We start from the raw sequence: 23,922 nt of genomic DNA on the forward strand, positions 1-23,922 counted from the left end.
CGTCCACTAATCAAAAGATTGGTGGATCAATTCCCGGCTCCTCCAGTCCACGTGTCGAAGTGTCCTTGGGAAAGATACTGAACCCCAAATTGCTCCTGATGGTTGTGCCATCAGTGTGTGAATGATTAGACTCCCTCTGATGGGCAGGTTGGGACCTTGCATGGTAGCCCCTGTACCCATTCAGCCTATGAATGTGTGTGAATGGGTGAATGTGATAAAAAGCGCTTTAAGTGGTCAGAGGACTAGAGAGGTGCTATATAAGTACAGTCCATTTATCTTTCTACACAGAATATAGCTGTTGTTTCGCTTTAAACAATGATAATGTATCATAAGGTTTAAAATGAAAAAAAGGAAAAAACAGCACACTTGTTATTTATTTACATGTTATTCTATTGAAACTTTATTTTGTCTTTTACAGGAGAGGAGCAAAATATACCCCACCCCGAAGTGCGTCAAAATTGGTTAAAACTCTGTTCTTTTTCTACACAGAGCAGCTACACTAGGCTTTAAAAAAGACAGTACAGACCAGATGTGTAGGCTAGTATTTTGTTAAACTTCACTGTTAAGATGTGAAGGATGCAGCGTTTGAGAGAGAGAGAGAGAGAGAGAGAGAGAGAGAGAGAGAGAGAGAGAGAGAGAGAGAGAGAGAGAGAGAGAGAGAGAGAGTCGGTGGTTTGTGGGCCAGTTCAGGTGGTTTGATTAAAGCATATTTTTGCAGGTTGGCTCTCATAAATGGGTCAGGTGGGTGACAGTATTAAAAAACTTTAATTCGCGCATTGCTTATATGTGTATATAAATATATATACACATATATTAATTTCATTCAATGTATGATTAAATTTGAATACTTTTTATTGAACTGTTGAAATTTTCTTCATCCACCACATGAATACACACTTTCTGATGATAAAAATGAGCTTAGATCATAAAACATAGAATTCAGAACAATTCAAACGGAACATGGAAAAAATTAAACGGATTTCATCAATATTTTATCAATTAACCCATATATGAAATGTTAAAAAATAGCAAAGCAAAATGGCATTTCTCAGAGGCCACAGTAACATCTTCAATTTGCTTGTTTTGTCTGGAACAATCTGAAACATTAAGATATTTAATTTATATATCAAAATTGTACTGATTGATTTTCTTTCAACAGACTAACCTCAACTGTTGCAGCTCTAACACGTATTTCTACTGTCTGCCAGGCTCTTGAAACATTAAATCATTACTGCTGTGATAACTTTCCAGAGCAGTTAAATTCTTCAAATATAAACCTCAGTGCAGCGTTTCGGTGCCTGATCAGGTTTCAAACCTCGGCATCAGTTACCTCCAGCTGTACCTGAAACAACACGCTTTCACCAACGCAGCATTTTTAGTGTTTTTCAGTTTTCAGTCCAACAAAAACAATAATTAAAGTACTCGCTGCTATTTGATTATATAGTAGCAGGACTGAATGTCAGACCTGCTGTCTAATGTGCCTCCTGCTTCTCGCTTCAACAGAGCTTCCCTGCTTTTTATGTGATCAGCTGAGACATTAAAGCAATTAAATCTGAATTCTGTGGAGCTTGATCTCAAGTTGTTTAAGCTTGATCTTGCAGCCAGAAGAAGAACTTGCTGTCGATCCAGATGCATCCTGTGTCTTCCTGTGGTCTGAGGGCAGGAAGCTTTTCTTAGTGTGGACACATTCATGACTTGTACCCTCAAATGTTGTTTTGAAGGTTTTCTTGCAGTGCCTGCACTGGTAGGGTTTCTCTCCAGTGTGGACGAGCTGGTGTCCTCTGAGACTACCAGCAGTGGTGTATGAGGAGCCACACTGGTCACAGTGGTGCGCTTTAACCCCACTGTGCACGACTTCATGAAGTTTAAGTTTAGATGCTAAGGGGAAACTTTTCCCACACTGTTTGCAGTGGTGCAGCTTCTGTCCAGTGTGCATACGTTGGTGTCTGTCCAGGGTTATTTTCTGACTGTAGGTTCTTCCACACTCGTCACAGGTGTAAGGTTTATCATTGCTGCGTCCATTTGTGCCGTTCTGCTTCTATAACACAGAAACATACAGAGAGAGCTTAAGTCAGTGTTTGCTGCAGGATTTTAAAATGGAGGCTATTGTCACATTTAGACTATGTTGGACAGATGGGAAAGATCAGAAAGATTCCCGTGTTAAGGACTTATGAGCGTTCATATCATCTGACAACTCAGGAAGGTTGTACTATAGCTGAGCTGGTTGTATGAAGGTTTTCAATACTGTGTGTATTGACAAAATTACATTATATCTATTAAATTTGGATTTAATTACACTAAATGACAAACTTAGGCTGACGTGATGTTTGTTTACTTTTCAGGAACTGAAAATATAATTGGGCCTTTCTGAAAAAAAAAAAATCCCAATTCCCTAGCTGACATTATTACTTGGATGTTGACATGAACACTATTTACAATTTGAAAACTTGTAATTACAGTAACTCTGATATGACAAACTTCTGCTGACATCTTATTGAGCTCGAGGGAAATCAAGCCATGGTCCTCCATCACACAGGAAAGGCCAGAAATGTGTGTGGACACTGTTTCAACTGTTATCCACTAAACATCCCTACATTGATCATGAGATGAGATGCATCAGGATCGATCTGATTCATCCCAGCAGGAGATTTATCGATCGATCACATTGTGTGCTCCCTTTACAATACCAAGGTTTCCATCTAAATGTAGTGCAAATTTTAAACAGAATCTGAACGCAGGTCAGCTATTCTGTGATTTAAACGTCTATTACATACGCTGCATACCTTTCAATTAAACAGCTGTTCTATTTTTACTTTCAACCTGCATGTTCTCTGTGACTAGCAGCATTTTTTATGGAGGTTTTTGAGCTGCAGGCTCAGGCCCTGTAACATTATCCACTTTTGTCTTCTTAAAGCCTCAGTTTTTCGGTTCAACGGCTTATAAAAACTTAGTTCTTGGTTCTTTACCCTGTTAGTAGTGCATCTCACCTCACAGCAGCTTTTAAGAATTTTTCTGTTGTTTGCTAGCAGACAGAAGCACCTTCTCTCAATACAAAGTCAGAGGAGAGCAATGAATTGTTTTCCCCTCCAGGGTGGGCGGGACTTAACTGCACTCTGTCTCTATTGTTTTGCTCGGTCTATGGCATCATTTTGGTTGGCAGGTGAGATCTGTCCATCCTCTACCTGAATGTTGCGGTAATGTAAGTTACCACGACACGAAATGTGACAATTGGTCCAAATCACAAGCGGTCTGTTGATTTGATCATTTCATACAGAAAAGTCGCTGTAATTTAGCAAAACTGCAAGCTCTCGCAAATATTTTTTGATTTTTTGAATTTGCTTTAATTATTGTAAATGTAAAATCACAAATTCCTGGAGGGACTGAACACTCCCTGCAGTATCAAAGTAATCCAGTGATAGTTGTCTGTACATCCATGGCTACAATGAATTTTTATGGCATCGATTTTCCAAAATGAATATATCCCCCAAAGCATTATGGGAACTGTAGAGTTAAGGGCATGATTATGACACAAATTGTAAGACAAGGAACAAGCATATGAACTTTTTCATTATTTTTAAGTCATCACTAATGCTTGACATTCTCTTCCATCTATTCATATGCAGATATCTGCCCTGAAACCCCTGATCTAATCAGTCCACCCAGAAATAACTGATCTGATAGCAAAAACATGCATAAAATATTGACATTTTAACTTGGGCTCAGTTTTACATACCTCATCATTGTATGGTCTCTCCCCAGTGTGGCTTCGTCTATGGTGTCTTAGGCTGTTTAAATGCTTGTAAGTTTTCCCACACTGGTCACAGTGGTGCGTTTTCTCCACAGTGTGGACGACTTGATGGTCTTTTAAGTTCGAAAACATTGGGAAACATTTCCCGCACTGTTCACACCAGTACACATCCTCTCCAGTGTGCATACGCTGGTGTCTTTTTAGGGTGGCTGGCTGTTTGAAGGTTTTTCCACACTGTTCACAGCTGAACAGCCTACTCTCAGAGTGGGTGTACTGGTGTATTTTTAATTGACCTCGTAAAATAAAAGCTCTGTCGCACTTGTCACAACGGTGTGTTTTTTCTCCCTTGTGGACTCTTTGATGAACTCGTAGGTTACCAAGTGCAGCAAAAGCTTTGCCACACTGGTCACAGCTGTACGGTTTTTCTCCAGTATGGACGCGTTGGTGTTGTTTTAAGTGTATATACTCGAAGAAGGATGTTCCACACTGGTCACACATGTGAGGTTTTTCTCCAGTGTGGATACGTTGGTGTACCCTCAAATAACTTTGTCTAGCAAATGCTTTGTCACACTGGTCACAGCGGAAGCGTTTCTCTCTTTTGTGAATGAGTTTATGTACCCTCAGGGATTGTGCCAAGCTATAGGCTTGTCCACACTCCTCACAGTACAGTTTCTCTCCACTGTGGACCTGTTGGTGGTCTTTGAGGTTAGAAGCTCTTGTGAAAGCTTTCTCACACTGGTCACAACGGAACCGTTTTTCTCCAGTATGGCTTCGTTTATGTACTGTTAAGGTACTCAACAAAGAAAACACCTTCCCACACTGGTCACAGTTGTACGGTTTTTCTCCAGTGTGGGTGTTTTTGTGTTCTCTTAAACGATATGATGAAGGGAAAGTTTCCTCACACATATCACAGGGGAATGGTTTTTCACCAGTATGTGTAAATTTGTGTATTTTAAGACTGAATGAGTGGCGAAAGGCTTTTCCACAGTGGTCACAGCTGTACGGTTTATCACCATTGTGGATGCGTTGGTGGATTCTTAGTTTTGCTGCAGTGAAAAAGCTTCTTCCACAGTTGTCACAACTGTGCAGTTTTTCTCCAGTGTGGATAAGTTGGTGTCTGTTTATCTGTTTGACAGTGGGAAACATCTTTCCACACTGGTCACAGCTGTGGGATTTATCTTTGTTTCCTGATGCTGGGACAGCTTTGTCACCCTCCTGAGAGAAGCGAGGTCCCGATCCATTTTGGCCTTTACATTTCTATAGCAACAAAGATACAAAGAGAGGCAGTCAGTAAGGGCATTTCCCAACCTGTATTGTTTAGTCCAGTTGAATCAAATTCTAGTGAATTTTCCCTCTTCATATGTTTAATCTGGGTAGATCTGAACACAGCAATCATATTCAGGTACGGACTAAAACAACTGCACTGGGACCCTTTAGAGAAAGTGGTCTCAGTCCAACTACTAACGAATTCTGGAGCAGTTCATTTGTAATGGGAACATGATTTAACCTTGATCTGACATGTGACAGACATTTTATCATCAACTATTTTGATAATCAAATAATTGTTTGCAAATATGCCAAAAATATTTACTGCTTTTAGCTCCTCAAATGTGATTTAATGTTTTTCAGTTCTATGGTCTACATTTTGAACACTGACTGAACACTAAGCGCAGGGGAGGCTGATGGGAGTATCAGTTTTGCAGGCATTTTGGTGATCCACTGACCTCTACTGTGACTAAAAACAGGTATTGAGCCTCTCAAAGTTCATGAATACTGAATAAACATCATCTGCTGAGGAAGACTGTGTGATGTGACTGAAAGCTTCATAACAGCTACTAACAGGACCTTGTGGTGAGACTGGTTTTTGGTGGGAGGGTTCTTCTGGAGCCAGAATTTTGTAAAAAAAAAAAAAAAAAAAAATTTACGTGCGACCATAAAAATCTTCAAAAGATTCGTGTGACTTTTACTGAGACCTTTGGAAATATTTCCAAGGTGCATATATCACTAAATAACTTACACCCATGCTATTGTATTGTTACCAGCAGATCAGCATTAATGTTACTACAGTGATATTTTTGCTCACCTTTTGTGAAGAAACCATTTTGTCCTTATAGTGGCTGAGCTGAGACAAAATGGCCAACTAAGTCATTCAGTTCCTCTGCCAGACACTTCTCTTCCTGCTAATAACCTGTGACATCATCAACAAGAGACAATTGACCTGGTAGCATGGATGGTCTGGCAGGCGCTTATCAATGGTAGGCTTTCTCTATCGTAGCTCCTCGCTCGACCACCGCCACTCTATCTCTCCCATCTCTTTTAAAACGAGTCAGGAAGCCTTTACTTTTAACATAATCAAAGAGGAGAAATGTCCTTCCCTTTGTCCTAAACTGGTCGATACAAGAGCACTTCCTTGTTTTATGAATGAAGCTACACACAAGTTGAAGCAGCTGTGCTGTGTGTGTTCAACCAATCAGCGACGGTCATCACTGCAAACCCCGCCCTACATTGAAGGGTACTATGTGTAATGGAAAGAGATCCAGTAATGTAAAGTGAGTAGAGTCGAGTCCAGTTGGTGCCATGTAATGGAAACACATAAAAGACGCATAAGAGGATATAACACATAATATATACAGTATATCTATACATATATGTTTACATGTTCTTGTCGTACCTGTTTGGGTTCTCTCAGGGTGCTCCGGCTTCTTCCCACAGACCAGAAATGATATTAACATAAATTATTAAATTGAGTGCACAAATCATTTAAGAGGTGCTGCACACTAAAACATGTTTTTTGAGCAGTAAACTAAATCATATGAAAGTATTGTGATGAAACACATCAATACTGGTGTTAATATTGACATTAACACAGAATTTATATATATATAAAAAAAAAAAAAAAATCAGCATTTCATGGCTCAATCTGTCATCTGCTGTTTACAATCAGCCCTGAAAAGGCGGGAACAATGCTGACGTAGAGTCGACCGTTAGAGAGGTTTTCAAATATATGCTGATAAGAGACAGGTGCTGGTCTGCTGGAGGGGGTCCACGAAAAGAATCGCTGCTGGCGGCCACAAAAACAACAGAAATCTCCTCACATCTCACCCTGCAGCCCTTCCAACTGTCTGTTCCTGCAGTTACTAGCTGGTAGCAATGTCTGTCCTGTCATCCCTCCTTTCCTCTCCTCTCCTCAGCCCCTCGCCCACTTTATAGCATTTTTCAAAATTATGCAGTGGGTCGCGTTAGGCTCAGACCCGGGGTGCAGCTACACTTTAAATCAAGAGCATGACTTGCTAAATCAATAGCTAAGTCATTTAATCGAGAGTACAAATTCGGGTTTTTTTCTCCATGGTCTCCCGGGCTCTGTAGCATGCTCTTCTCCATTTTCCATGTGGAAACTAAACCAAACTATCCAGAAATGTACCTGTTAGAGTTCGGCAAACCCGGTTTTCTTCAGCGCGTACATCTGAACCGGACCGGTGAGCATGAGAAGCTAAAGTAAAGATTAACTTTAACTTTAGCTTCAGCTACCTACCTCTGGAGCTGCTGACTCACTTCTGTCTAGTGTCAACGAGCTGCGTCATTTTTGAGCCTTTTAACTGGAATACAGCACGGTAACGTTAGGATTACGTGCAGCCTGAACACAGCAAGCATTATGTGACCCTTCCTCTTCTTCTTCTACTGTTATTATTGGCGGGCGGACAGTGCCGCGAAAAACCAGGAAAACCAGAAGGAGGCAGTCGTGATATTTACGTGACTTATAATCATAGCCTGTATAAAAATATGGACGTAGTTACCGTGACGTCACCCGTTGGTTTCTGAGGAGCGGTTTTGAAGCTCAAAGTGAGCCGCTCCGGCCCTCGCCATCTTGGCAGCGCGTGACGCTGCCTAACTCCCAGCCAATCAAAAATGGGCAAAGAGGCGGGCCGAATGGCTGAAACAAGCCACCTAGCGACTGGTGGATCTGTCACTCAAAGCAGCCATGTCCTTCATTATGCATAACTTTACGGCTTAATAAAACTTAAACGGGTGAGTTATAAAAAGAATCACCCCCCGTACAGTTGTCATGAAAGGGGACATTAGCTACAGAGACCAAAACCGTTTTTTGTACCAGGCTGTAAACATGTTTATTTCTGCTGTAAAGTTGGACATTTTAACATGGGGGTCGATGGAGAATGACTCGCTTTTGGAGCCTTAAGTGGCCATTCAAGTAACTGCAGTTATTGACACTTCCGCATTGGCTTCATTTTACAGCCCCGGAGGTTGCCGCTTGCTTATAATACATAATACATATAATATTTTACAAAGATATTAACCAAGTTAATTATGTAAGTTTCATCTGCACAGAAACTGTGATTGTTAAAGATGAGTAATATCAATATTTGTTGGTATGATATCTTTTGAAAGGTTCTGTAAATCAGACCTAAAAGAAGCAGCATGAAAACAATCTACAAACACATGTTCAATAGTTTCCCCTTCATGTTAAATATACAGTGTTGAAATACACTTCTGTAACTTTGTGCGTAACAAAATATTTCATTTCCACTTCATGATTTCTAATTAATATTACAATATTGCTCACTACGAGGAGTTGCTGGACAATGAATCGTAAGCCGAGATACATACAGACTGCTAGCTGCAGATGCTAAAGCTACCTGATTCTAACTGGGTTTTAACGTTATAACTTGAGTCACAAGTCACACAGTGACGATAGAAACATTCACAGCTCAGACACTGACAGAGGCCCCAGTTGAAGAATTGAATTTTGAATTGCATTTTGCGCCTTTTGCACCTCATCAAACATTGCAGACCCAAATGGCACCCGTTTGGTAGAATGACTCCTAATCTATTATTGAACTAACTGTTGCAGCTCTAACACGTATTTCTACTGTCTGTCAGGCACTCAAAATATTAAATCATTACTGCTGTGATCACTTTCCAGAGCAGTAAAATTCCTCCTCGTACAATCATAAACATCTGTGCAGCGTTTTGGTGCCTGATCAGTCTTCAAACCTCGGCATCAGTTACCTCCAGCTGTACCTGAGACAGTTATAGTTTTCCGTCTGAATTCCAACAAAAAATAAAAATTAAACTACTCGCTGCTACTTGATTATATAGTGGCAGGACTGAATGTCATACCTGCTGTCTAATGTGCCTCCTGCTCTCATTTCAAAAGAGCTTCCCTGCTTTTTTTTGTGATCAGCTGAGACATTAAAGCGATTCAATCTGAATTCTGTGGAGCTTGATCTCAAGTTGTTTAAGTTTGATCTTGCAGCCAGAAGAGGAACTTCCTGTCGATCCAGATGCGTTGTGTGTCTTCCTGTGGTCTGTGGACGGGAAGCTTTTTTGACATTCTTCACACCAGTACGATTTCCTCTTAACATATTCACACTGATGTTTGGTGAGAGCTGGTAATGTAGAGAATTTTTGTGCACATTTGTGACAGTGAAACAGTTTTTTAGCAGGGAGGGTATGTTTTTGTTTGTCATGTGAAGTCTTGTCACAGCTGTTCAGTTTCTCAGCGTGGACATGTTCATGACTTGTACGCTCAAATGTTGTTTTGAAGGTTTTCTCGCAGTACCTGCACTGGTAGGGTTTCTCTCCAGTGTGGACAAGTTGGTGTCTTCTGAGACTACCAGCAGTGGTGTATGAGGAGCCACACTGGTCACAGTGGTGCGCTTTAACCCCACTGTGCGCAACTTCATGAAGTTTAAGTGAAGATATTAAGGGGAAACTTTTCCCACACTGTTTGCAGTGGTGCAGCTTCTGTCCAGTGTGCATACGTTGGTGTCTGTCCAGGGTTATTTTCTGGCTGTAGGTTCTTCCACACTCGTCACAGGTGTAAGGTTTATCATTGCCAGCGTGCTGACAGGAAGAATTGGGTCCATTTGTGCCGTTCTGCTTCTATAACACAGAAACATACAGAGAGAGCTTAAGTCAGTGTTTGCTGCAGGATTTTAAAATGGAGGCTATTGTCACATTTATGCTATGTTGGACGGATGGGAAAGATTCCCATGTTAAGAACTTATGAGCGTTCATATCATCTGACAACTCAGGAAGGTTATATGATAACTGAAGGTTTTAAATACTGTATGCATTGAGAAAATTAGATTATATCCAGTATGAGTATCCAGTCAAATAAACTCACTAACATAAAAATATTAGAGCCTATCACAGATATATCGGTATCAGTATATATGTTGTCCAATATGCAGAGATTTCTTTTCTTAAGTTATATATATTATATACAATAGAGTTTATTGTTAAACTGTAAAATATCCTGCCTCCATTACATATATTTGTCACAAGTGTTTGATAACCACATTTGAGAGATCATTGCAAAAAATGTGTATTTACATAGATGTGAGAATATCGGCCGATATATCAATAGACATTTTTTTACTCACTAATATCAGTATCGGCCCCAAAAAAGGTCAGGCTTTAAAATAGTATAGTAGTTTAATTTCCAAACAATTTATCCACTGTTTTACAGCCACAACAATAGCAGTTGAGCAGGCTAGGGCCGAGCCTATGACATAAGCACGCGTCAACGGTGTTTTTGTAATTACTCTCACTGCCTGAAGAGGGAGTCAAAAGTGTTTTTTGTACAAATAAATCCAACCAAATGAACTGCAGTATATCCAACTTTATCCAACAACATGTTTTTTATTTTTAAAGTTGACCGGCAAAAAATCTGATATATGAGACTGATCGGCCAGTCACCGGTCATGGCCAATCAGCTGAAAATCAGCCAGTTTCAATCAGAAGCCGATCGATCGGTGCATCTCTAGTCGTTACGTCTTCCTGTACCTTTCCACCCAGAAATAACTGAAACTGATCTGATAGCAAAAGCGTGCATAACATATTGACATTTTAACTTGGACTCAGTTTTACATACCTCATCATGGCTGCTCTTGAACTGTCTCTTTCCCGTGTGGATCAGCTTGTGGGTTCTTAGGGTGCTTGAATCTTTGTATGTCTTCTCACATTGGTCACATTTGTACGGTCTCTCCCCAGTGTGGCTTCGTCTGTGGTATATTAGGTTGTTTAAATGCTTGTAAGTTTTCCCACACTGGTCACAGCGGTGTGTTTTCTCCACAGTGTGGACGAATAGATGGGCCTTTAAGCTCGAGAACATTGGGAAACATTTCCCACATTGTTCACAGCAGTACACATCCTCTCCACTGTGCATACGCTGGTGTCTTTTTAGGGTGGTTGGCTGTTTGAAGGTTTTTCCACACTGTTCACAGCCGTACAGCCTACTCTCAGAGTGGGTCAATTGGTGTCTTTTTAATTGATCTCGTAAAGTAAAAGCTCTGTCGCACTTGTCACAACGGTGTGTTTTTTCTCCCTTGTGGACTCTTTGATGAATCCGTAGGTTACTACGCAAAGCAAAAGCTTTGCCACACTGGTCACAGCTGTACGGTTTTTCTCCAGTATGGATGCGTTGGTGTCGTTTTAAGTTTATATGACGGTAGAAGGACGCTCCACATTGGTTACACCTGTGAGATTTTTCTCCTTTGTGGATGCTTTGGTGTAACTTCAAATAACTTCGTCTAGCAAATACTTTGTCACACTGGTCACAGCTGTAGGGTTTTTCCACAGAGTGGATGTGTTGATGTTGTACTAGGGCTACTTTCTGGTTAAAGGCTCTTCCACAAAGATCACAGCAGAAGGGTTTTTCTCCAGTGTGGATAAGTTGATGCATTTTGAGGTTACGTAATGTCTTGAAACCTTTATCACACTTGTCACAGCGGTGCACTTTATCTCCAAAGTGGGTATGTAGGTGGGCTCTGAGGTCAGTTGGCAAAGTGAAAGCTTCCTCACACTGGTCACAGCGGAAGCGTTTCTCTCTTTTGTGAATGAGTTTATGTACCCTCAGGGTTTGTGCCGAGCTATAGGCTTTTCCACACTCCTCACAGTACAGTTTCTCTCCACTGTGGACCTGTTGGTGGTCTTTGAGGTTAGATGCTGTTGTGAAAGTTTTCCCACACTGGTCACAACAGAACCGTTTTTCTCCAGTATGGCTTTGTTTATGTACTGTTAAGGTACTCAACAAAGAAAACACCTTCCCACACTGGTCACAGTTGTACGGTTTTTCTCCAGTGTGGGTGCGTAGGTGTCTTGTTAGGGCTACTGCGTGGCTAAAAGATTTTCCACACTGGCCACACATGTTGGGTTTATATCCAGTGTGGGTGTTTTTGTGTTCTCTTAAACGATATGATGAAGGGAAAGTTTTCTCACACATGTCACAGGGGAATGGTTTTTTACCAGTATGTGTTAATTTATGCATTCTAATACCAGATGAATGGCGAAAGGTTTTTCCACAGTGGTCACAGCTGTACGGTTTATCACCAGTGTGGATGCGTTGGTGGATTCTTAGAATTGCTGAAGTGACAAAGCTTCTGCCACAGTTGTCACAACTGTGCAGTTTTTCTTCAGTGTGGATAAGTTGGTGTCTGTTTAGCTGTTTGACAGTGGGAAACATCTTTCCACACTGGTCACAGCTGTGGGATTCATCTTCGTTTCCTGATGCTGGGACAGCTTTGTCACCCTCCTGAGAGGAACGAGGTTCTGATCCATTTTGGCCTTTATGTTTCTATAGCAACAAAGATACAAAGAGAGACGGTCAGTAAGGGCATTTCCAAACCTGTATTGTTTAGTCCAGTTGAATCAAACTCTGGTTAATTTTCCCTCTTCGTATGTTTAATTTGGGGAGATCTATTCAGGTGCGGACCAAAACAACTGCACCTCCTCCTTACCTGTATCCCACCTAATGAAGACCCACATGTGTGGTGATGCTGACAGACGCAACGCTTTCCAAACCAACCAACTGAGAGTTTCTTCAGCTCCTGGACTTACTGTTGATCGACTGAGGTCTCACCTTTCACCTGAAGATGTTGACGTGTTGATTTCGCCGAACAAAAATGTTTCGTCAGTCAAGTAAGTAGGCCTCCCACGTCGTGTGTGTGTGTGTGTACCTGCTGTTTGAAGCTGACTGCCAACAGCATGCCATTGTTGAATACTGGTAGCCTAAAAAAACTCTTAATCTAATGTTACGTCGATCAGTAGGCCTAATTGTTATTTTTTGTAGGTCTATTATTGGTAGTTTTACTGATGACTGATTGTTTTCTTTAATATTTGTTATTCTTTTAAATGTTATTTTAACTTTTATTATAACTATAACTTTTATTTAGTGAGTTGTTGTCATTATTTGTAGGATAATGTTCATAATGCACGGCGCAAAGTGCCACAAATTTCAGCGGCATTTGAGATATGATTTGATCATTGAAGAACATGATTAACGGTTTCAAGTGGCTCTTAAATACATGTTATATTTAGTCAGAAATGTTTCATGTTATGGATTAAATTGAGCTCAGCTGTGACTGTTTTCTGAGTGTTTTCTTACTTTTAGACTAGTCTAAATTTAAATTTCTGTTAAATCATCAGGTAAATTAGTCGTTATGACCATCCTTAATAAGGACTGTCACAACAATTCTAATTGCAAATATGTTATATTATTACCAGCAGCTTTAATGTTACTACAGAGATATTTTTCCTCACCTTTTGTGAAGAAACCATTTTGTCTCTGTAGTGGCTGAGTTGAGACAAAATGGCCGACTAAGTTCTTCGGTTCCTCCGCCAGACGCTTCTCTTCCTGCCGGTCACCTGTGACATCATCAAAAAGAGACAAGTGATAAGCGTCTCCCCTCCGGTGGGCGCCACAGAGCACTGAATGCCAAAACAACCAGACACAGGAACAGTTTCTTCCTACGTCACACTAGAGATACAACAATTAGTCGACTGATCGATCAGTTGATCACCAGAAGCTTAACTGGTTACTATTCTGATAATCGAATAATTGTTTTAGTCATTTTTTGGAGCTAATAAACCAAACTATTTGCTGCTTTTAGCTACTTAAATGTGATGATTTAATGTTTTTCTCTCACCGTTTTCTAGCATTTTATAGACCAAACAACTGATCGATTAATCGAGAAAATAATCAACAAAATAATTGATAGGGAAAATAATTATTTTCCAGATTAAAATGATTTACAGAACAAAAAAATATCCAAAACCCATAAATCAATATATTAATTATGTATTATATTCTCTTAGTATGGTTGTGGTGCATTTCCTGGCTGCCTCGGATCAAACTTGGATCGGATCCATAACTGACGGGAAACGTCTTCGTCACTTTTTCAAACTTCTGTCTGATTGGCGAAATCGATATCGAGAGCGCAAATGACTAAATCTAGAGCAGGACTGGACAATGTATCGATATTTTGGATACTGTAATATCGTGATGTGGCAAAAGTGTCTTTTACTGGTTTTACAGACTGCATTACAGTAAAATAATGTAATTTTCTGAATTTACCAGACTGTTGTACTTGTTCTATTATTTGCCTTTAATCACTTCCTGTCCTCACATCCACATTACTGATGATTATTTATCAAAAATCTCTGTTGCAATATTGATATTGAGGGATTTGTTCGAAGACATTGTGAGATTTTGTCCATTTCGCCCAGCATTAATCCAGAGTACAGATTATCTCCATTTTCCATATGGGACAAATTTCATCAAATTTACATCAATTGCGGCGAATTCTGCGATAAAGATCAGTCTCTCAGGAACAAGAAGTGGACACCAAACTATCCAGAAACGTCCCTGTTAGAGGTTAGCAGCCCCAGTTTTAATTACCTGCTTTGATCGTGGAGGGTTTTTTTTTCCTTCAACGTGTTTCCATCACAATAAACTCACCGGAAAGTTGAACTGAGCCGGTGAGCATGAGAAGCTAAAGTAAAGACTAATCTAACTTTATCTTCAGATTCATGCTTCTGGAGCTGCTGAGTCACTTCTGTTTGGTGTCAACACGCTGCGTCACTTTTAACCCTCATTTAACTGAAACACAGACCGCAGGAGGACTTTACTGCACCCAGAGTCATACACGACGGTGCATGCAGGGATGCAAGGCTGCTTCCTCTTCTCGTGCTGCTCCTGCCTCGTCTTATTCTACTGTTTTTTATTGGCAGTTGGCAAACAGCTTTTAGGTGTATTACCGCCATCTTCTGGATTAGTCCAATATAGCAATGTAGAAATACTCCATTACAAGTAAAAGTCCTGCATGAAAAATCCTCCTACAGGAAAAGTACATAAGTATTATGAGCTTGATGTAGTTAAAGTATTACAGTAAAAGTACATAAGTATTATGAGCTTGATGTAGTTAAAGTATTGCAGTAAAAGTAGTGGTTTGGTCCCTCTGACTGATATATTATTATATATGACATCATTAGATTATTAATAGTGAAGCATCAGTGTTAGAGCAGCATGTTACTGTTGTAGCTGCTGGAGGTGGAGCTAGTTTACACTACTTTATATACAGTTAGCTAGTTTAGTCCAGTGGTTCCCAACCTAGGGGTCGGGCCCCTCCAAAGGGTCAGCAGATAAATCTGAGGGGTCGTGAGATGATTAATGGGAGAGGAAAGAAGAAAAAACAAAGTTCTGATACACAAATCTGTTTTCAGTTTTTGGACTTTTTCTCTAATCTTTGATTTTTGCTGAAATATTGGATCATTTGAACATTTATTGAAATGAAAGCATGTGAGAAGTTTAGAGGGAAAAATCACTATTTGGTGGAGTTGACTTCCTCTCTAAACACCTTCTCCACATCACTACTAACAATTAATAAGTGCTGGTTATTCTGTCTCTGTTTGAAAAGTAGTTGTGGCGAAAGAAAACAATACTAATGAAGGCAAGAGAGCTGTTGAAAATGATTATAATGACGGTAATGAAAGTGTTTGGCAGTATTGACATGGTCAGAAACTTTACTTTAGACACTTTTGACATTTGTAGAAGATGACGGCTTCTATTAATGTCATTAATTCCTCCTCAGCTCTGCCCTCTTTGCAATGAAACATGTTTTACGTGTAAACAGACACACACAATCATATTTTTAAAATACTTTATTGCCTCACAGCAGAGGACAGTAGCTATGTGACACGGGCTCCCTAAACAGACAAACACTTAAAACGTGTCATTAAAACAGAATGACGTTGTGATTCACAGTTACAGGTTCAGTCCTACCAGGACAACCAAAAAAACATTCACAGGATCATTTTTTTTAAAAAAGGTGTAAATGTGGCTGCCTGATCATGTTTATTGTACATTATGAAATTTTTTCAGGACAGTGTTTTGTTTTCAGGAATATTTTGGACAATTTTGTAATTTTTCAAGACTTTTCCATGACAAGAAATCAGCACTGAAGATTTTCCGGCTTTTTAGAGGAACAATCATGATCGTGACCTCAATATTTCTAAGTTCCTGATCATAACAGCATCCAGTTTCACAAAAATACTGTAGACAAAGATAATCTTTAGATCATGAGGACTATGGTTTAGCTTAAATTCATCTGTCTAGTTCCTCGCTATCTTAAGTTGGACCAATTTGCAATGCATAATGTTTAAATTAAGAGTTTTTTCAAGCTAAAAAAACGCAGCTGACTGAACAACTGCTTAAAATCTCTCGGCTCCCTACACTGCAGCAGAAAATGGTTGTTGTCTTAACAAATCCAACAGTTATTGGGACATTTTACCATCTATGAAAAAACTCTTTGCTTTCTTGTGACTTGCTCCACAACATTGTGAGAAAAACACAAATTTAGAGCCATTTTTCCTCTATTTTGTGCTACCAGTCACCATGGAAACATAGGTCTTGGGGTAGCTAACCTTTTAGGCTTAAAATACGTCTGTCTTTCTTTTTGTGAATCTGTCTAACTTATATTAGACTAATCTGAGAAAAATGAAGACTGACAAGTCTAAAATATCTTTGTGAAACAGGCCCCTAGTCTCAAATATCACCTTCAAGACAAATCCTTAAATATTCACCATTTTTCCTAAAACAAAACCAAATAACTGTCAGTTGGGTCAGACAAGCGTTTGACTAATAAACACAAACAATATGTACATACAGCTATATATCAGTCTATAGACATACCTATAATTCCCCACCCAAAAACCCAATAAGAGAACAAACAATCTGAGAACAATACAGAAAAAAGAGAAAACATATTAAACAAAACCTGTTTGATATATAGTAAAATGTTCCCTTGTCATCTGCTTGTCATAAAAATACCTTTCAGGGCTCATAAATAACAAAATATGATGTTGCTTCTGACTAAATGTTGGTCCTGTCAACAGTGAAAACTCATCAGGTTGAGTTTCAGTGATCAGACAGGATTAAAACGGAAATGTATGTTTTCAAATTAGATTCTGATCATTGAAACTGGACAAAAGCCAATGACTGATAATGCAGGTTTATATAGTTGACGACATACTTGATAAAAGTATAATTTACACTGTAAATATAATGATATTAGTTATATTTGAATCTGAAGTTTCCCATCAAGTGGCCTCTCTTCATGGATTCTTCATAAGTTGACAGCATCATAACCTGTGGAATATACGTCCATTATTTTGTGTCATTGAAGAAAACCTCATGTTTTATGAAGGATGAGAAATGAACTTACTGTAAGGTTCATGGTTGGATCTAGAAAGCTGGAGGGTATCCCTTACTGTTTGTCCTCGCACACACGAGTCTGAAAGTAGATCTGAAGCTCAGCATGTGTGATATCTGAACTGTATAAAGCCACAAAACACTTTTTCCTACACAAATCTACCAGTTAATCTTCATCATATTCATTGTGTCATTGCATTCGCTATAGAGGATTATTTTACCCAGAAATCAAAAGAGAAAATGATAAATAAACTCAAGATAATAACTTTATTTGCAGCCTTACCAACATCTACCCTGTTTCTGCTGACTGACTGAAGTTAATAATAATTAATTATTAGAAAAATCAAGAAAACTTGGAAATTGAAAATAACAAATGGATATTACAAAATGGGAAATTGTAATTTAAACTCCTGAAATGTAAAACAGAAAAGCTTAAAGAAATTGTTCCGCGTTTTGTGAAGTAACTCTTATTTACTTTCTTGCCAAGAAATTAGATGAGAAGACGTCTGTAGGCTTTATATGAAGCTACAGTCAATAGCCGGTTAGCTTAGCTTAGCATAAAGACTGGAAACAGGAGAAATGTTAGTCTGACTCTGTCTAAAAGTAACAAAATCCAGCGACCAGCACCTCTAAAGCTCACTAACTAACACATACAGATTAAGCAAACAAGCTATAAGATGTTAATCAGTGAGCTTTAGAGGTGCCAGTAGATCCACTCTGTATGCTAAGCTAAGCTAAGCTAAGCTAATCACCTCCTTACTCTAGCTTCATATTCAGCATACAAACATAAAGTTGATATTGATCTTCTCATAAAGTCTGCACAAGAAGCCCTAAATGTCAAATAATTTCTTGTTTCATGTTTTTGTAATAAAAATCCTGTTATACGTGTTTTACACACATGAAGAAGTGATCGTACTTTGCAAATGAAGTTTCCAAACTGTAGTCTACATCGACCAGCTCTTTGGAGTGATTGAACTGCAGGTACACGGCTCCAAAAAACTTCAGTCTTCTGGTGTGTTTGTCGTCACTGAAAGAGAGTTTAAAGTCATCTTGTGAGACAGTGAACTGTGCTGTGACAGAAGCACAAGTACAGAAGAGTCATAAAGTCTGTTATAAAGCAATAACCATCCCCTTCAGATAAGAAAAATAATGATTTGTGTCTAATATATTTTATGGTTAATGTTGAAGGAAGTTAAAGTGCTGCAATGCTGGGAAATTGTTGACAAAATGTAATAAGAAGTAATGCAAACATGACCACATTTAATCTGATTATTGAGTATTGAGTGGATTAACTAGGTGTAACATCTCATATCTGACCATATTTTGAAATATGATCCCGTCATGTCATGTGTAAAAGGTAAACCATGAATCTGGTCTTACTCGCTCTGCAGATATGTTTGCCACTCGCTGTTTCTGGAGCAGCTGGAGGCCGCAGACTCGACCGTCTGCTGCTCGTCTGCAGAGTTTCCGTCCTCGTCTCCATAGCAGAGCCTCATTTTGAGTCTCACACCAACAAACCACCTGAATGAGAGTCACAGCATAGTTATCAATACGCAGTAAAATGTAGCAAAAGTTGGGTGAGCGTTCCTGCAAAAGCCCTCGTCTTAAATTATGTTTTAACCAGTGTCACCAGTATCAGATCTACTGGGCCTCGTGCAGCCCTGATCTAACTTATCATTAACTAAAGGTGCGTCAGCAAAACAAACATGACTGTGGTTCAGCAGCAGAGGAAATATTCACTTCCTTTAAGTGAGAGTGATGATAGCACACTGAGTAAATAATCCATTATTTACACTATAAATTCCTTTAAATACTTGAGTATTTCTGTTTTCTGCTTCTTTATATTTAGTGTGTTGTTATACAAAATAATATTTTTACACACAGAATCCATTAACATATAAAATATGAAGAATTCTTAAAGATAAACATGCACAAATGTGAATATAAAGTAGTTAAAACACTGAAATGCTGCTTACATGTTTACACATAACTAATAAATATTCCAATATCTTACTGTATATTCTGAAAATGATACAGTATTTTAAAAGTACAGAAGTTTACTCAGCTGAATGAAGGTACTCATAATGCAGATAACTGGCCCACGTGACTATTGCACTATTATACATCCTGTTATTGAATTCTTATCACTTCATGTGTAAATAGCGTTTTACTATTGCTGCCGTCAAATAAATGTAGTGGAGTAAAAAAACAACGACATTTCCATCTGAATTATAGAGGAGCAGAAACAGCAAAAAAAGAGAAAAACTCAACTAAATCACAAATATCTCAAACCTGTATTTCACTGTCTAATCAAAGCCAAACAACCGTACAGAAACCGATTTTAAAAATATGTGCTGGTGCTGCAACACATCAGATGCAGCATCATGTTGGCAAATATACTGAATTTTTAGAAATAAAAACCAGCTCTAACCACACAGTATCGTTCCCAGAAAGAAGTCAAAACAGCTGCAACTTTTCTGTCATATTCTCAGTTTGTTTTAACTGTTTATTAGTGAATTTTTAACCTGATAGAATCAACATGTAATAGTTTGTGTTTCTACTCGGGGACAATAAAGTGAATCTATGGAGAAAAACTTAAAATATAACTAAATCTGTCTGTTACTGAAGGCAGTTTGAGTTTTACTGCACTGGACTCTGGACTCTTCTGAATATCTTTGATTTTCATTTTCATATGTTGTGTTTTCTGGAAACCAGTCCTCCCAGTAAAGTGTCCATTTTCCACTCTTAAATATCTCGTCCCCACAACTTCTAGTGACTTTACAAAGAGATTAGTAGCTTGTTGTTGCTGCAGAATCAGAGGATCAACCTGCACATGATACAGCCTGAGGTCCGGAAATCACTGCATGCATGACGAGTATTTTAACCTCATTATGTTGCTAATTTATCGACTAAAAGCAGAAACTGTTATGTTATTATTACTCACAAAAATACTTTTAACAGCTGTCATATTTGAGCTTTTCCTTCCAAGTGAGAAAACATAATTACCTGTTTCCTTTTGCATCCAAAGTAATAAAAGCAGCTCTTTCAGAAACAGAGTTTTTCTTTGAAGTTGATGAAATAAATGCATCTAGATTGAAAACTGTGTAAAAAAACGTCTGCGGAGCCTCGGAGAAGTTTGTTCTTACTCTCTGCTGTACTTTGAACCTTCTGGTATCTAAAAATAAAGTCCAAGGACATTTATTTCCTCCTCGCAGGGCGTCGTCATATAAACACGTCGCATTAGATTAACAGGTGATTTTATCTCGTTAAGGAACTTAAAGCTTCATATTTGACATTCTGCAGCGTCTAACCTGATAACAGTTTATCCTTTTTTTAACGATGCATTCAGATAACTGGAAAGCAGCTGGTTGTTGTTTACTGAACACATTTAACAGCACATCAGATCTGAGTCTACAGGCATAAACAGATCATGTGCTGCAAGGGATTCTGGGATGTATTTTATCCATCCCGTCATTACTTCTGATACTATTAAATGCACTTAAAGGCTCATTTTCACTACTTTATATTCTGGTAGTTTAATATTTAAAAATGTGTCATATTTTATAAACTGGGCATGTTTTATATGTGAAATCTATAAGTAACTGTCAAATACATTTAGTGGAGTAAAAAGGAAAAGTATCAATTAGCATGAAATGGAAATATTGATGTAAAGTACCTAAAATTGTTCTTACAGTAAGTACAGAACTTCATTAATGTAATTTGTTACTTTAAATAGTTTGATGAGGCTCATTTTCTTACATAAAGTGAGCAACAGAGTCCTGAAAGCAACATGCAAAAACATGATTTCCAAACGTTTCACACTAGAAACTCTGACGTGCACCTGAAATGTTTCTTCTCAACAGACATTTTGACTTATTTTTGCAGGAGAAGCACAACAACGTGTTGCAGCAGCAGCAGCAGCAGCATGAAACCAAGAGAGAATAAACATGTAATAACGTGTGTGAATAGAAAACTGAATCTAAGAAAATGAAAATTAAAAATACAAGTTGCAACAACAACTTGAACAAAAGTGATGATGTTGTTTGTGCAAAACTGTCCCTGCTGACAGTATTTCTACACACGTTCACCTCAAGTTTAACATCCGACATCAGAACAGGATAAATAACAGGAAGTCAGAAAAGAAATTCCTCCTTGTTAACTTTAGTATTTTTCTATTTTGAACAATATTGTAGGTTCTGGTTTGCACAGATGAGTTTATTAATGTGGATTATAGATGTTTTGCTCCTGAATTATGATGCTGCTGTGATGATAATGTTTGATTCTCTTCTATTGGAGCTTTTTTGGCTTCGCCTGCACATCTGTTGTGATTGAAATGAATATTTTCTTGTGTTTTAACCTGTTAGAATTTTTTTTTTTTTTATCTGACTTTCTATATTTTATCTTCCTTTTCAATATTGTGCAAATTGACCTTACATCACTAATGACATTACATATAGTCTCCTAAACATGTTTCCAGTATTGCTGCTTGTTGACATATTTCTTTAATTAGTTGATTTAAAAGGTTGCATTCAGGTTACATTTATCTGTGAACGACAGTGTTATAACAGTGTTAAATAGTGAAAAGTTCAGCTGCTATAAACATGATGTACAGTAACTGTATAGTATAACTGTATATTGAATCTATGTGAAACATCATTAATGTGCAGAAAAAGAAGGTTAATTACAGGTAAATTGATCATTTCTTTAAATAAATGACGGTTGATGATCTGCTGCTGCAGGTATTTAACTTTATATTTTCTCACAACAGAGTTCAGAGTTCAGTTCAGACAGCGAGGCGTGAAAATTCCTGGTAAGATGGTCTGAACAGATATGATTTTGCTTTTGTTCTGTTTCTGTCTCTGCTGCTTTCACTTCACACATTTCAAACCACTACTTCAAACGTATCTTTAAAAATCTCTCTGTAATTTGCTGGATTTCATTATATCGTGGTGCTGTTCACTGTTCTGAAAGGTGTTTTATAGATAAAGTTTTTATGCTTATTCTGCAGCCAGCTGAACAAAGTACTGCTTCAGTTAACATTATACTGTTGGAAACACATTTATTAACAAATGTGCAATTAATTAAATGACCAAAAACCCATTCAGAAGGACCTGGTCAGTCACCTTCTTTCCCTGGTTGATAATCCAGCTTTATTACCAACCTGCAAACATGCTTTTACTCTGAAATCTCCACTTCTGCTCTTCGTCTCTCAGATTAAACTGCATCACATTAAACTCACAGCTCATCTACACAAACACACAGAACATCCCGATGATGGTTTCATCACTTCTTACCATCTGTTGCAGTTCGGACTTCGTCATCACAGAGTGAAATCAGAAGAAGGTTCGTCTTTGTTTCTTTTCATCTCGACTGGAACAAAAACAGGTTCTCTGCTTTGTCTCGACGCCACACCTGCAGAGAGAAGGATTCAGCCAAGTCTCCTCCTCACATTCACCTCATATTGAGCTTATCTAGAAAGCGAAGTTGATATTTCCACTCAACAATAGGAAGGAAATAACACTTCACCTGCTTTGTTATGAAACCAGATTTTTCTATTTTGGGCTCAAAACCTGATAAAGCAGAGAGTTAAAACTCTCGTCTCCCAGCAAACATCTTCATATACAACTAAACTGTTTTCCCAGTTATGTTGTCTCGGCAGATTAATAAACTGTTTGTTCAGGTTTGTTCATGTTAGTGAAAGATGTTACCAGAGTCTGAACACAAGCAGAAACAGTTTAATAACGTTTAATGATAACATCTTTTATTAGTGGAGATTGTGCTGCGAGATCAGTTCAAACATTTCACTCATATGTTCAGTATCAACATTTTTGCAACTTAATATGAAACTCAAAACATTAATAAACATTTCAACATTTAACATCATGTTGATTCAGCAGCAGCAGCAGCAGCGTTGTGTTTCTGTTGCATCGTCGTCGTATATGAACATAATTTCTAGGAGAAACTATCATGTATGATAGAAAACATAGATGATGGAAACTTGCTGTGTGTCTTAAATATGTGTTGAGATACGTCGTTTCTTTTTATAGTCATGAAAACAATACAAACCATCTTTTAATTAACATAAACAATAACTGTGGCAAGAGGAAAGTATGTGAGGCATTAACCAGTGTGATAGTTTTAGTTGCCTGTTTAATACATGTGTGGATGCTTCATTACTCTTTGTTTTATTCATTTGTTATTGTTAAAATAAAGATTTATCGATGGATGGAACCACGTCTCTTATTTTGTAGTATAACGAACCTGATGTCTTATTGGGTAAAATCTCCAGGGTGGTTAATGCCTCACATACCTTCCTCTCACCACATGACAATTAACTGTGTAAAAGTTTTAGGCTCTTTAGATGTTTAGATTCTTCTCCATAATGTAACACCATCATGGAGACGTCTGATCATCTGCAGCATGATAACAAACATCCAGCCGGAGTCATAAGGAACCATCTTCAGTCTCTGATCTCAACGTCATGGAGTCAGTCTGGGATTAACATGAAGAGACAGAAGAAGAACTGTAGCAACTTCTCCAAGATGCAGGAACAACCGACCTGCAGAGTACCTGAAACACTGAGGAGAACTACGACAAAGCTGCTCACAGCAGATATTGATTTACTTTAAGTTCCTGCTGTTTACTGAACTTTGTATCAAGTTAA

At 38.4% G+C, this 23,922-nt stretch overlaps 1 protein-coding gene and 2 long non-coding RNA genes across 3 annotated transcripts; 1 reads left to right on the forward strand and 2 right to left on the reverse strand.

Annotated features, from left to right (window-relative positions):
- Positions 1-834: 834 nt before the first annotated feature.
- Positions 835-14,744, reverse strand: LOC122972987 (zinc finger protein 208-like). Its single transcript, XM_044340433.1, has 7 exons — positions 14,448-14,744; positions 13,310-13,414; positions 10,644-12,344; positions 8,964-9,649; positions 6,420-6,450; positions 3,734-5,005; positions 835-2,038 (listed from the first exon to the last, which is right to left on the reverse strand). Exons 2-7 carry the CDS (start codon positions 13,325-13,327, stop codon positions 1,547-1,549), a joined length of 4,200 nt encoding a protein of 1,399 aa, XP_044196368.1. The 5' UTR covers positions 13,328-13,414; positions 14,448-14,744; the 3' UTR covers positions 835-1,546.
- A 950-nt stretch (positions 14,745-15,694) lies between these two features.
- Positions 15,695-19,057, reverse strand: LOC122972295. Its single transcript, XR_006399704.1, has 4 exons — positions 18,639-19,057; positions 18,175-18,285; positions 17,272-17,340; positions 15,695-17,195 (listed from the first exon to the last, which is right to left on the reverse strand). It is a non-coding gene; the product is annotated as an uncharacterized LOC122972295 (long non-coding RNA).
- Positions 18,738-23,109, forward strand: LOC122972309. The gene is made up of 3 exons (XR_006399717.1): positions 18,738-18,835; positions 22,027-22,068; positions 22,565-23,109. It is a non-coding gene; the product is annotated as an uncharacterized LOC122972309 (long non-coding RNA).
- The last annotated feature ends 813 nt before the right edge of the window (positions 23,110-23,922 follow it).

The sequence above is a fragment of the Thunnus albacares genome, chromosome 21 (genome assembly GCF_914725855.1).
Source record: "Thunnus albacares chromosome 21, fThuAlb1.1, whole genome shotgun sequence".
In the NCBI taxonomy this organism is placed as follows: domain Eukaryota; kingdom Metazoa; phylum Chordata; class Actinopteri; order Scombriformes; family Scombridae; genus Thunnus; species Thunnus albacares.